General features: G+C 36.8%; 4 protein-coding genes across 4 annotated transcripts; 1 reads left to right on the forward strand and 3 right to left on the reverse strand.

Annotated features, from left to right (window-relative positions):
• Window positions 1-2,881: 2,881 nt before the first annotated feature.
• LOC147479249 (uncharacterized) lies at window positions 2,882-5,665 on the reverse strand. Its single transcript, XM_086580789.1, has 6 exons — window positions 5,418-5,665; window positions 5,136-5,192; window positions 4,647-4,846; window positions 3,515-3,643; window positions 3,364-3,429; window positions 2,882-3,283 (listed from the first exon to the last, which is right to left on the reverse strand). Exons 1-6 carry the CDS (start codon window positions 5,599-5,601, stop codon window positions 3,200-3,202), a joined length of 720 nt encoding a protein of 239 aa, XP_086436915.1. The 5' UTR covers window positions 5,602-5,665; the 3' UTR covers window positions 2,882-3,199.
• Window positions 5,666-6,322: 657 nt separating this feature from the next.
• LOC147479250 (uncharacterized) lies at window positions 6,323-6,931 on the forward strand. The gene is made up of 2 exons (XM_086576455.1): window positions 6,323-6,448; window positions 6,557-6,931. Exons 1-2 carry the CDS (start codon window positions 6,323-6,325, stop codon window positions 6,929-6,931), a joined length of 501 nt encoding a protein of 166 aa, XP_086432581.1.
• Window positions 6,932-12,982: 6,051 nt separating this feature from the next.
• LOC147479251 (protein FAR-RED IMPAIRED RESPONSE 1-like) lies at window positions 12,983-13,369 on the reverse strand. The gene has a single exon (XM_086576456.1). It carries the CDS (start codon window positions 13,367-13,369, stop codon window positions 12,983-12,985), a length of 387 nt encoding a protein of 128 aa, XP_086432582.1.
• A 48-nt stretch (window positions 13,370-13,417) lies between these two features.
• On the reverse strand, window positions 13,418-13,873 carry LOC147479252 (protein FAR1-RELATED SEQUENCE 5-like). Its single transcript, XM_086576458.1, has one exon. It carries the CDS (start codon window positions 13,871-13,873, stop codon window positions 13,418-13,420), a length of 456 nt encoding a protein of 151 aa, XP_086432584.1.
• Window positions 13,874-14,624: the final 751 nt, after the last annotated feature.

Below are 14,624 nucleotides of genomic sequence, written 5' to 3' on the forward strand. Positions count from 1 at the left end.
GTGTAATTTTACTATAAACAGTAAAACAGTAAACAAGGCAGCCAAGAACTACGAAACTGCGCTAAGAATTTCTTTATCAAACTTTTAGCACACATCAACGTTTGAACATCAAATTTTATTACAACCAAGAATCCAAATCCAACAACTATTTTGTCTTGATGAGGGTATATGCCAATGTAACGTTACAAAAGCGCAACCACATCCACATGCCATTGAATTTCCTGTGGGGTTGGCATGTTGAGGAATTGTTGGACAGGATGAAATGAGTCCATGACATGTTGGATAAATGTAGATAAATATTCGTTTCCAAGTCGGATAAATAGATCTTACGGATTCTAACGGATAACGGATAATGGATCTTGATCTAAATTGGTTTTCAGCCCATCTGTTCGTGTGAATTTTGAGCTTTTAACTGACGTGAACCTATCCTCAGTTTTCACGACCATCATATCACTAAGCTCCTGCAAATGGCAGAAAAAGAAAAGAAAAGAAAAGCATTCATGGTCAATCTATAAGCAAGCAATCATATCTTATGGATTTCTATATACATGTTTGTTTTTAGCATCTTGGTGTCCAGTAAAATAGTTTCACATAGTTTTTTATTAGCATCTTGGCGTCCAGTAAGATAAGTTCACGTAGTTTTAGCATATTATTGTTGGGCTATCACATTGTCGTGGAGTTTTTTTTGTTTTTTTTTTTTTTTTTTTTCATTTGCAATATTAAGAGGTTACATTAGCATTTCCTTGCTCCAGGATTTGTTTCATCCATATTGGAGCTATATCGGTTGGTAGTACATACTGAAAATCCTCCTCCAGAGCCTTTATAAGCCAAGTTGGAGAGTCATTTGTCTAGACATTAGACTGTGGGTTACATGAAGCATAAGCTACTAGGCTAGCTTGTGTGCTATTGTATTTAGGGCTGTCAATGAGTTTCGATAACCGATCCGAACCAAACCGATCCATTGACAGTCCTAACTGTATTACCACTTCTTTTAACATAGGAAATTTTTACAGAGTTAAAAAGTACAAAAAGACTAGCGGCATCCGAGAGCATTAGCTGTGCTGGCCATGCTATTTTGCAGGGCTTGTTTTCCAAGTAATCTATTGTTGCTTTTGCATCCATTTCCACTAATAGATTATCGGAGTGATAGTTTGAGCACCATCTGATGGCTCTGAGTAGTCTGCGACATTTTGATTCCTATGCACTTGTTGACCAGCTTGTGGCTGTACCTGCAGCCACAATTTTCCCTTGGCTATCACATTGTCGTGGAGTTAAGGTCAATGTAAACATCTTCTTGAGTTTCCCACATGGCCACGTGCTTCGGTGATATCTCTAATAGTTATTTGTTTTGTTGATGCAAGGATTTTAAGTTTGTTAGCATCTTGCTTTCTTTATTGCCTTTTTTTTTAACTCTATATAGCACTCTCTTGCTCTTTCTTCATTTACTACTTTTTGTTTCATTAACTAATTTATTAGTTTCTTTGATGGATAATCTTCTACATGATATTCCACTTTGCAGTTCTTATTGCTGAGATTTAAGATCATTCACTTCGTTTGTATATGGTTAGTAGTTAGTACTGTAAAAAAAACACAGGAGTAAGCGAAGTCTATTATGCGTATGTGCATTCAGGACTTGGTTTTGACATGCAACGCACGTGCATGACGCTAGTTAATATTAATCAGTATACAAAGCCAGTTCTAGAATAATCAATAAGATAGAGTGTAGATTAGACTATAGCCACACAGGATGTTTACTTCTTAAGATAAACTATGGTCTAATTTTTTTTGTTCAAACAACAATGCTAATGTCTGAAAAAATTATTACCATCTAGCATAGAAACCGCTTATATAAAACAGATCTTAAAGGGAATGTAGCCATAAAACATTACCGCCACATCAAAACCACTTCAGAAAACAAACCTTATAGAAAATAGTGTTGCCAGTTTTGAATAAGCTAGTCAAGAGCTTTTTTTTGTTAATTGATACATACTCGATTTCCACGGGAGACATTTTGAAAACATTAAACCTAGTATCTTGAAGTGATAATAAAGAGCATTATACCATACCATGAAGGCCCCTTATTCACTTTGATCTGCGAGAACAGCTTGGGCGTTGCATATAACACCCGTAACATCCTTCAACAGATATTCGTACTGAAAGAATAATTCCAAATATAAGACCATTCGAAAAGAACAAAAACCACAAATAGAGTAAACTAATCCCCCAAGTACTTGGGGTCTTTTGCTTTAGTTGCCCTCTCTTTGTTAGAAAGCACGTCTGGTTTTGTTCCAGAATCCACTTTCTTCACTTATCTTCGTATTCACCAAAGCAATTCCACCAATTCCAAAGCAAAACAAACAAATTCAAAACAAACCCGAGTCCTAAAACCATCCAAATACATCAACTATCACTAAAATAATCAAACCCCAGCCCGTCACTTCATATTTTGATTCAAAGCGAAAAAGTCTATAAAGGAGGATTATACTTACATTATTTCCTTTCCAAACTTCATAAACGCTTATATCCTTGGTTTTATCAGATCAAAAAGGAAGAAGAAGAAGATGATAAAAGATTAATGGCTGCTGTTACGTGCAAGTCTATTAGGTCGTCATAGACTCAAAACACTTTTACACTGAGTCACCGAGTAAAACTTTATGCCAACAAAACTGAAAATGCAACCTACTAAGAATGCACCAAACTAAAACCAAGATAACTAAACAATATATTTTCCATCCCTACTACATGTGAAGTACTGACCAATAAACTCTTTCTAACATGCCTGATGGTAGTCACATTAATCAGATAGTTTTACTCCTGAATGACCAGATATTTGATATATCACATAATACAATAATAGTACCTATCCGAAAACATTTGCAAGTGAAGCAAAGATTCCCTTCCATTCTGTAGTAAACAGAAGCTTCAATCAGATACAAGAAGCTTCACTATGAAGTGATTAAAGGATTTAAAGTACAAAAATATGCTCTCAAAATTGCAGTTCACAGAGTCTAGATAGTATTCGCTTTAGACAATTCAAGCCGGAAAGGTACTTTGTGTTCTCACTGATCATTTTTCATGCTAACCAAATCGACCCGACATGAACAGCCAAGATTTAGCAGCACCCACGTAGCTCCCTCAGGAATCAAAATAGACAAATTTGCTAATGTCTTACTTGTGCTGAATGCAATTGTCACATTCATCAGTCCCTATCTTTACGCCTCTTCTTACTTGGGTTTTTGGCCGGATCTTTTGCTTTTGCCTTATCAGGAGCCTCCCCCGTTTTCTGCAATTTTAGATGAACTCATTTTGCATCTGAAAAAGGTTTATGCAATCTCTATTAGGAAACTTTTCTAGCTATATTACCTTCCTCTTTAGCCTATGCTTCTGCCTCTGCCGCCCTTTGTTTTTCTTCTTTTTATCACTTGAATCCTGAAAGTAATTAGAGCTAACCACACTTAGGAATATGGACAGAAGGCCAGCTTCCTACTTTAGTCACATTTGACTGTTTACCAACCTGTGCTATAGTCATAGTTCGAGCATATCTCTCAGCATGAGTCTCTTGATCTTCCTCAATCTCTCCATCACTGTTAAGCATGAACTTAAGTCTTCCTTCCTTCAGTAACTTCTCAGATCGCGCATGTCTCTAAAATAAACAAGTAAACACATTATTTATTTATTCATGCCATATCTGGCATGATTTATGACTTAGGAACAAAAAAAATACACGCACAAAATAAACGACTCAAAGGGGCATAAAATCCAGTCATCATTCTATTTATTATCTTCAAGTAAGATATAAGTTAAAGGGAAATGAAGCACAGGAACAAAGACACACTCCCAAGCTAATATTTTAAATAACAAAAATATCTAAACATGTTTAGAATCCTATGTTAAGAAGGAAAAAGGTCCCACTACAGCAAGTTAAATGGCTAAATGCTCCGTAGGTTATCCACTAATACTGGTATTTCAAATGATAGAGATCAGTACTTCAAACACACAATAGTAATAGAACAGAAATGAAAAATGGGGAGAATAAAACAGATTTTCACGCATCTCTTGGGTAGTTAAGTGTACAAAGCGCATTAGTTTTACTTGACACAGATAGTCTGGATAACATATATAAGCACTTGCTCAACGCCATGTTTTCAAAATGTCAAGGGTCTTGGCTAGAAGAATGACTCTAGTAAGTGGAGCATGGACCCTGAACACCTCTTTATACACTAGCCCGTGAACCACTGTTTAAAATACCAACCCATGTCAGGGCACACATGCTTTAGCCATTTCCTATACTATTAGAAGTCTTACAATCATTTGAAATAGGCATTTGTCTTCCTAAACTCCAGAAGATTCGGTCACCATAAACGGTGGAATACAACCTCCAATGACGCATAATATGTTGATGACTCTCTCGCAGCTATATACAGAATATCTTGGAACTCTGATTAAAGTAGAACACTGTATCCAGAACAATCGGATGGGAACAAGGAGTTCCAGTAAAAATGAGCCGAATCGACTAAATCGGAATGAATGTACCAAAACACTACCTAACAAAAACCTGGGAACCCAGCACACACAGACACACACAACAAAAAATGTACTGATTCCAATTCATGATCCTAAGTTAACACAAATGACTGATGTCTTACCTTGGAATTTAAATGCGACCTCAAACTTTCCTCCGTCAAACAGACTATTCTTGGACAGATTCTACACTTGTACACGGATTTGCATTTCAAGATAAAATAATCAGCTTCAAAAGAATTTTCTTTTGCCAGTTTTTTAGATCGCGTTTTCAGGGTTTCAGCATTGCCTCTACCACTACTTCTAGTTCCTTCATCATCATCATCTATTAGCAAAATTGGCAATATCAATATATCACAGATCTAAAGAGGCAACTTCTTCTCAGACCAAGAAAAAAGCAAATAGAAAATGTGAAGATTCCCAACTTAGTATGAAATGGACGCTTTTATACTACAAAATACACCCAGATACATTGCATCCTAGAATGATCTTCCCTAATCATGCAATAGAATATCCATCCCACTACTAACATTACGTTACACCAGTTAAAATATGAATACAGAATTGAAAAACTAAATCTTGGAATAGTTACTGAATGAATCCAAAAATTCAACCTGATGAGTCGTATTCAAGCTCCTTCTCTGAACTATCCTCACTTTCATATCCAGAACCTACAGAGGTAAACACAAGGATAAATAAACTACAAAATCATGATCACTCTTCTGCATTCCATATTGAAACTTAGCTGAAATTAATAATCTTGATATCAGAAAAAACAAACATTGCCAATAAGTGTTACACAGTAAACACTTGAAATACCCAAATCACTATAAGGACAGGAACAGAAAATGATAGTAGCGAATCAGAGCAAGCATTTAAGCAACAAAAACACAAACCAGATGATGGAGAAGAATGTTTCTCTTCATTGGCTTCTAGAACTTCTTCTTCAGCATGAGGTCCTACTACTTCTTCTTCTTCTGCTTCTGCTTCTGGTTCTGAATCAGAAGACGAAGATGATGAAGAATCAGAACCTTCATCTTTATCATTGTGTTCAAGCTTATAAAAACGTCTCTTTATCATTTTTGGTTTTCTCGAAGAAAGTTTGTGTTTTGAGCTCCGGTCTATTATTCACGTTTGTTTGTGTGTCGGGTAAAATAAACTTTAGGTTTTCAATATGGGCCTTACTTGGACTGGGCTGGGCCGGGTTCGGACAAGAACCATTTGAAGTTCGGTTGTTGGTTGAGACGTTGAGTGAACTTAAATCAAGTGACTTTTTAAAATTACCAGGTCAAGTAGGAGCGTTAATGGACATTTGATCACTAATGGAAATGAGGTTAGCAATTCCTTGTAAAATGTACGTGTGGTAATAGCATTTCTAGTGGTAGTATCACCTCTCAAATTCTTCAAATTTGCTTCCAAAACTCGGAATTTCGCAGAAATCCAACTTTAGGTGGAAGCAAATTCAGTCGCATCACCTGTCTAGCCGTATCCTTGTTCTCAAATTTGAGATTTCGGATGCGGATGTGGAGCGACAGTGGTAATATTGCGCGCCATTGCAAATGTCGTCCCATTTTTTTTACTTTGACCCACTGCGCCAGTGGTACTGTAGCGCGCCATTACTAATGTCGCGTGCTCCAACGGAAAAAAAACGGGCAAAAAACAGCTGGAATTCTACATTTATATATCTACACGTACTCATTTTTTTATTCATTTTATATACACTCAACCCAAACATTATTATCAAACAACTCAACCATTTCACATCAATCCTCAACAAACAACACACACACATTGCCAACAAATGAATCATGAAGTGTATGAGATTTTTCCCCTTCAATCTTCATCTTCATCGTCGGCAGAAGACTCGGCAGATAGTCTTGATGAAGAATTTGTTAACGTCATTCCCCTTATGAAGCACCATTTGGTTGTACTTGCACAAACATAAGTACATGCTCCGAAGGTACCACATGGTGGTTCAAAGAAGGGTCGAAAAGTGAAACATAGAAACTATGCTTTGACTTTGGAAATCTTAAAGGCCAACTACTTCGTCGATCGTCTTGTTTTTCCGAAAGAGGATTTCAAACGGCGCTTTTGTATGAAAAAATCTTTATTCCTTCATATCTTCAACGATATTCAGACTCATTTTAAGTACTTTTATCCTAAATTTAACAATGCTGGTAAACTTGGTATAGTTCCTTTGATCAAGGTGGCTGCAACTTTGCATATTCTTGGTTATGATACGGTGGCTGATCAAATTGATGATCAATTATACATTTCTGAGCAAACTGGAAACCAAGCGTTGATGCATTTTTGTGATGCAATTATCAAATTGTACGGTTCAGTCTACTTGCGAAGGCTAAATATTGCAGATACAGAACGCTTGCTTGCACATTCTGCCAAACGTGGATGACAAGGTGCTTACAATGGTCGTTCTGAAAAACCATATGTTATTCTCGAAGCTGTTGCAACCGAAAACCTGTGGATATTGCATTCTTTCTTTGGGATGCCAGGGTCACACAATGACATCAACGTGTTGGACAGCTCGCCGGTATTTGAGCACTTGATCAATGTTACTTCTCCATTTGTTTATTTTGATGTAAATCATCATAACTATAATATGGGTTATTATTTAGCTGATGGTATCTATCCTGACTATGCAGTATTTATACAAACAATTTCAAAACCTAATGCTCTAAAGACAAAGTGGTTTGCAACGATGCAAGAAGCTGCAAGGAAAGATATTGAAAGTGCTTTTGGGGTTTTGCAATCTAAATTTGGGATTTTGACAAAATCTTGCAAATTATGGCATGTGGAGACAATGGGTATTGTTATAAGAGCATGTATCATATTACACAATATGATAATCAGAGCTAAAAATAAAAATTATGAAATGAGGAGGTACATTCCTAATCTAAAAGGGCAACCACAGATCCCACCTACTCGGGAACACTACATTGAGAGGACTCTAGGAGTTCAAATTAATACTATGCATGATAGACTTAAAAACGATCTTGTCGAGCATCTATGGAGCATTAGGGGTGACCGATGTTGATTATTGTAATTTAATTTAATTTCGTAGATGCATGTTTATTCTTAATCATCAATAAACAATGTTAATCAATTTCTATTATATATATGGGGTGGGATAGAGGCACATTCACTGTAGCCACATTCTAGCCACAGTGAATCCTCACCACTGATCTCCTTCCAATCCTACGGACCATCTCGACCATCTCACAGCAAAACGAAATTAACGAAATTTCGAAAAAAACATTTTGGCGAAACAAAAAAACACGCAATTTTCAAAATTAACATCGATTGTTTTCTCTGAAACTCCTCCTCCAAACTAAGATCGATCTTAGTGAAAAGTAAATCGACCATTTCTCATTCACCGAAATTTCTCAACCATTTCTCTTTAGGTAAACCTTTATTTTCATTTTCATTCACCGAAAAAGTAAACCAAGTAACCCTTATTTCATTTTCTTTTTCCTTATTTATTTTTTTGTCGTCATTATAGTTGAGGAATTTTATTGAATATTGATGATTGGTTGATTATATTGTTGTTTTAATTTTGTTTTTATGTTTAGCAAATATGTTTATGGCTAACACATAACACAACATAATTGGCTCATTTGAAATGAAGTGAGTTAGGAGCCACCCTCGAAATATGTATATTTTTTTCTCTTTGTCTCTAGTGTGTCTGCCTATGAGCTACAACGAGCTTTTAGATGCATCTGCATTGTGCAGTTAGGTTTTAAGTTGTTCTTAGATCTCTCAGTTTAGCCTAACTTTCTATATAAAATTAGAAAACTCAACTTTTTATTGGTTTGTTGGACAAGTGTAGCTAAATAGATGTTTGTTTGTTTGGATTTTTGTTACTGTAGATGGAAAGAACTCTGTGCAATAGGTGTGGTGATAACACTCATTCATCAGAGAAATGTTGCTAGTTGTCCACGCCTTGTTGCATTCGAAAATGTCGTGGAAGTAGGATCCTGAAACAGTCGAGCCAAATCCAATCTCTTGGGAAAATTTTTTTGACCTGTCGCGCTTGCGGAGACTTCCAATGGTTGGAAGACGCGAGAGCAACGTCATTAGTACCTCTAGAGAATCTAAGATGCAGACAGCTGAATTGCGCGGGATTCAGAAAGGTTAACACAACAATGAAGAAAAATGAAAATGAAGGAAGAAAATTCTTGAATTGCACCGAGTGTGGGAAGGATTTTGAATGGTTGGATACGTTGTTAGCTTTGTTAAGGAGCAACATTGAGTTGGCAGCGAGTTCAAGCTCTTCCACAATCACCTCTTCCTCGTCTTCAAAAAAAGAGAAAAAAGTCAAAATTACAGTTGAAATTGACGACGATGGTTTGTCGAAAGAATTCGAGTTTCATTGTAAAATTAGATGAGTGCGTGGTTGATTTCAAGTTCTTTGTATTGCGTTTTTTTGTGAACTTGTGGTGAATGTAATTATGCTGGTTAATCCATTTTGCTTATCTTGGTAACAACTTGTGGTGAACTTGTGGTTATGACTCTGATGTAACTATGACTCTGGTTATGAACTTGTGGTGAACTTGTTAAGAGATTTTTACATTGAATAGAAAGCTGCTTTCTTTGCTGAATCACAGGTTCCTACCTCTAATATCATAAATTTCTCCGTCATTGTGCATGTTGACCATGGGAAGTCAACTTTAGCAGATAAGTTGCTACAGGTGTCTGGTACAATAGAGAAAAGGGAAATGAAGGAGCAATTTCTAGATAACATGGATCTAGAGAGAGAAAGAGGTATCACCATCAAATTACAGGTTGGTATTCCCTTTGTTCATCTTATGTGCTTCATTTGGATTTATATTCCCTTTTTTATATTGTTGTTCTTTCACACTTTAATGTATTCTATTAGTTAAGTAAGCCACATATTCTTTCATCTGCAAGCTTTAGTATGAATTGTTGGATATAAATGGGTCTTAGCTGGTGAACCCCAAAACGATAATTGGCTCCTTTTCTTGTTCTAGTTTGATGGGTTTTGCATTTTATATGCGGTTTGAAATACACTATTCTCACCCATTTATCTTTCTTTTGTCGCAGTGGCAGCTAGAATGTGTTATGTCAATGAAAAGCAACCTTATTGTCCTGAATTTGATTGATAAACACAATTAGTGACATCAAGACCAAGTTACCAACAACCTAATGTTTGTGGAGTACCTAATTTACGCCAATTTTAGATGGGGTAGTGCAGTTCGTCCAATTCAATTTATGTTGTTAAACACTAAACCAATGAACTTTGATTTCCAAGTGTTTACGCCGGTGGAATTCTTTCAAGTCTTCCATTTATAGAAAGGAAAGATCGAGAAGGGCTAATAATTTTTTCGAACAATTCAGGTTGATGTTGCAGAGCTACTTGAAGCAAATGATGGAAACCTTACAAAAAGAACTCGAGCTTCTACGACAAAAAAGCTCGCTTCCCCAACAAGTTGCTTTAAGTCACGCGCGAGGAGAGACAGAGTTCGGTGATGTTTGGGGTTGGCTTGCGGGGAGCCCCTAACCAAAAGGAAGACAATGCCTAAAAGTTTTTCAAAACGAGTTGCATAGTTAGTTTTATAGCTTTGTTTTCTAAAATTTTTGTTTTCACTTCTTCCCTTTTGCTCTTATATATTTCTCTTTTGTTAACTTGTTCTTTTAGCAATGATAATAAGGTATTTGTTTGTGTGGGCGCATTGTGAAATCGGCTTGATTCTCACGCTTTCACCATAGTTTGTAATTTGAGCCATGGTTTATGTGTCGCTCAGTCTTTGTCATATTCTATTACCATTCTTTGTCCTATTTGTATTCAAAACATCCAAGAGGAGTCCACTTTACATCTTGTCCTTTGTCTACATGGCGCATGCAGATTTTTAATGTAAGTCCATCGGTTAGGGATTTCGAATGCCAATGCAAAGGCCCCTTCATGGAAGTTCTTGTAAATTTTGATCCTCAATTCTAAGGTATTAGTAGTTCCCGCTCTATTTTTAGATCCTTTTTCTTAATGATTTTTTCTTATTTTAATGGTTTGTATATCTTCACTTGGCAGATTTTCATGTGCTTATCTACTAGATGCAAGTATGCAAGTGAAAGGTTCACAAGCTATCCCCCATAGTTTTGGTTGGGGTGGTATCAAGATGACAAATGATATAAAGATGTTGACGACTAATGGAGCAATTTACCATATATTAGTGTTAAGTGCCATTGCCGAAGTTGATGGGTTGGATGGTTAATAGCGTAGTTCCTGGGAAGATTAGAAGATACGTTCTATTGTCAGAACAACTGTATTGTGAGAATAGCTAAAAAATAATATAGGATTTACTTGTAAATGTGGTGTCCTAGCTGAGATTCAAGACAAGGAAGGGATTCCGCCTGCTCAGTAGAGGTTGATCTTTGCTAGGAAGCAACTTGAAGATGGTCGCACTCTGTTGTCTGTTTGGTCTATTTGGTTTGTTGTCTATTGGATCCTGGATTCTGTGCTAGTTTTATTTGCTACAGAATCTTATGTTGATGTAACAATGAATAAGATTGATTGGTAATTTGTTCTAATAACAATGAATAAGTTTGATTGGTAGTTTGTTCTAATAGTTCCCGCCGAGAAATAAAAGCCGCCGAGTTCCTACAACTTAAATAGTTTTGTTTGTCGAAACATAAAAAGAATGAACTATCGTGAACAAGCCGCCGAGAAACATAAAGAATGAACTATCGAGAGAACAAGCCGTCGAGAAACAAGTTTTGGTCCCAAACATAAACAAATCTTCTTCACTTAAGTCTTCAACTACCGAAACATAAACAAGTTTTGGGTATTCTAAAGAAGATTTAACTACCAAAAGAGATGGTACAATTCAACCAATCTTCAACTACAACTTCAAGAAACATAAACAAATAATTCTTCATTCTAAAGAAGATTTAGTTACAAGGCACCGAACTTTCACTTTCCAACCAATCTTGTATCACTCACACCAATCTTGGATGAGACTTTTGAGCCTCCTACAATAGTAGCAAACGACCTTTTTGGATTAGACACATCTCCAACGATCGAGATAGTCGAGTTCCTGAAACAGGGGAGAGGGAAAAATGTTAGAGTACATGCACAGATAAACACCAAAAACAACATCAAAATGTTAGAGTACACTTTGAGTGGTACAATGCTTACTTACTAGGCATACTGACCAAGCAAACACTTTGACCAAGATTACATATCATGAAAATACCAAGATTACAAATTTGATATTGATTTAGCATGAAAATAAAACACACCTTAACCCCAAGAAGCTCAATCATATTCGTCATCATTTGTGTCCTCGTCTTCATTCTCCTCCCCATCCTCACCTTCCTTCTCCTCCTCGTCTTCGTCGTCTTCGTCCTCTAACTCTACATCCAATACTGTAAAGCAAAAAGAATGGAACGTCAAGTTTTAAAGGCAATTGCGTAAGATAGGATGGCAGGATGCTATGAATTAAGCTTAAGGAAGCAATATTATACTTACTTGGGCCCTTCTTTCTGTTTGGATTTTCAGGACAATTTCGTCTGTCATGGTTAACACCAACTTTGTTACAACATGTACATCTCCTCTCTGTCTTTGCTTTGGCTTTTTTATAGATGCTTATTCAAGACCCCATTTTATTCTACCACTTGTCCTTAGTTTTCTTATAAATCTTCAATGACTTTTTTCTTCCTTTTGTTTGAGAGATGATAGGATTCAAAAAGTAAAACTTGGGATGGGTCATCAAGGCTGCGGTCTTTGAACTATCAGCAATGGTGCATGAATTAACAACAGAAATACCAGGGTAAACTTCCTTCTGTTTCTTGAGCTCCATTGACAGTTCTTGTAGTCTTTGCAGCATTAATTGGTAAGCCGAATCAGTTTCCGCAGCTTCATAAACCAACTGATTAGCAACCATTTGAAGTCGAGTAGTTCTCAGTACCTCAGAGTTCTCATGGCCACTTACCAGTCCACGGTCATACTCAGCTCTATACTTATTTGCCCCTTTCATCCACCTCTTAAGAATAAAGTGCTTGGGAATCTCAATATCACGACTCTGAAATACCTTTATGAGGTGTCCACAAGGTATCCCTAGAAACTCAAAAGTTTTGCATTCACAATTACCTTCTTTTGTCGCTGGGTTGAACTTCACCTTCCATTCACGCTCGTCACCTTTAACTCACGACTTATAAGTGTAGGTTCTGTTGCCGTCAGTACCTTTTTCATCATCATCATGCAGACATACTCGCCAGCTAACTTCGAATTCTTGCTTGAACCTATCATACGCATTCCTTGTATATACACTTGTCGTGACTCTTCAAGAGAAAGGAATTACCGCCACTACAATCCGATTCGAGTGTTCAAGTAATATAATCTTCTTTTTTTTCTCTTTCAACAATCCTCATCAAACACTTATCATTCTTCACTACAAACTCTCTAAGAGTTGTCGTAGATGTGAAAAAGTTATTGTAAACAAAATTCATGCTTTCGAACGCCCAGTGAGTGGAAGTGCGTCGCATAAAAAGTATCCAAGTGATAAACTGGAGCCCATTTGTGTCGAATCTTGTACATCTCTTGAAGCCATTCATTCTCCTCCAACTTAAAACTAGACATCAATTCTGCCCACCTCCTTTCAAACACATCAGGAATAAATTTTTGTCGAATACAGTGTTTGAATACTTTTTTGAATTTCGCCCTCCTGTAATAATAATTTGGAAGTTTTTCAGGGAACTTCTTCATAATGTGCCATAGGCAGAATCTGTGTCGAGTATTAGGGAATACTGTACCCACAGCTAGAGTCATAGCTCTATCTTGATCTGTGATAATTGCAGATGGGGCACGTCCACCCATAGCTCCAAGCCAAGTCTCAAACACCCAATCGAAAAAGAATCTTCTGTTTCATCCAAAAGCAACCGCACAACCAAATTGGATTGATTGCATATGGTGGTTAACTCCAGTAAATGGGGCGAATGACATTTCATATACATTCTTACGATATGTGGTGTCAAAGAAAACCACGTCACCAAAATATTGAAACTGTGTACGCGACCGACCATCTACCCAGAAAAAATTAATGGCCCTTGCTTCATGATCTATCTGTATTGCATAAAAGAAATTAGGATCCTCTATACTTTTCTTCTTGAAAAAATGAAGCACCGCGGCAGCATCACCTCTCACCGGTTTCTTGTATTCTTTTGAGGGGCCCAAATGGTTCCAACAATCCCTATCATCAAAACCAATTTGTACTCCATCAAGTATATCAACAACTTTATTCACAGGTACACCACCATCATGAAATGAGTCAATCAACATCTTAGCTGCAGCAGGCATATTTCTATTAACAGGCATACGCATTCTTTTTGCCGGACTAACCAGATTGTGATTGTGCTCAAGAACTAAATTTCACCACTTTCCAGATTCCACTATTTTGCTTTGTCACCCTCATTGAAGCAAGGCACCCACATTTAACTGTATTTGTATTTCTTTTTCTCACTTCTTTCTCAGTTCCATCCACATTCTTATTTTTGCCTCCTCGATCTCTATAAACCCCAAATCGCGAGCAAGTCATTTCACAACTACTAACTTCATCCGAACGAGAAAATGATTTTTGAGAGCTTCGAATTACGGGACTAAATCCAAACGATTTTCCGTAATCTATATAGAATTGTTTTGCAGCCTCAAGAGTTTCAAAACACATTCCCAAACATGGTGGCTTCACAATTTCCACTTCCACTTCAAACTCCGGAGGTTGAACAGAGGAAGAAAATGCCGCAGAAGGTGCTGCAGAAGGCTCGGGTTCGGGTACTGCAAATAAATGTGTCCACGTAAAAAAAAAACATAAAAACTAACACGCTACAATAATACAGTATTGAATTCGTTGAAACATTAGCTCACCTGAACTATATTTTTCCTGCTCTCCAACTTCATCAATCAATATGGAGTCGTCCATTCCTACAAATAACTCATGTAGAATGTTCCATTAGCCAACCACAATCAATAAAATTACCCAATTAAAAACTCCATAACATGCAGTTCTTCAAAATTCAAAATTAACACCAAATTCCCATATCATATAAAAGCCCATATAAAAGCCCAATTCAAAAAA

The sequence above is a fragment of the Coptis chinensis genome, chromosome 8 (genome assembly GCF_015680905.1).
Source record: "Coptis chinensis isolate HL-2020 chromosome 8, ASM1568090v1, whole genome shotgun sequence".
Classification (NCBI taxonomy): domain Eukaryota; kingdom Viridiplantae; phylum Streptophyta; class Magnoliopsida; order Ranunculales; family Ranunculaceae; genus Coptis; species Coptis chinensis.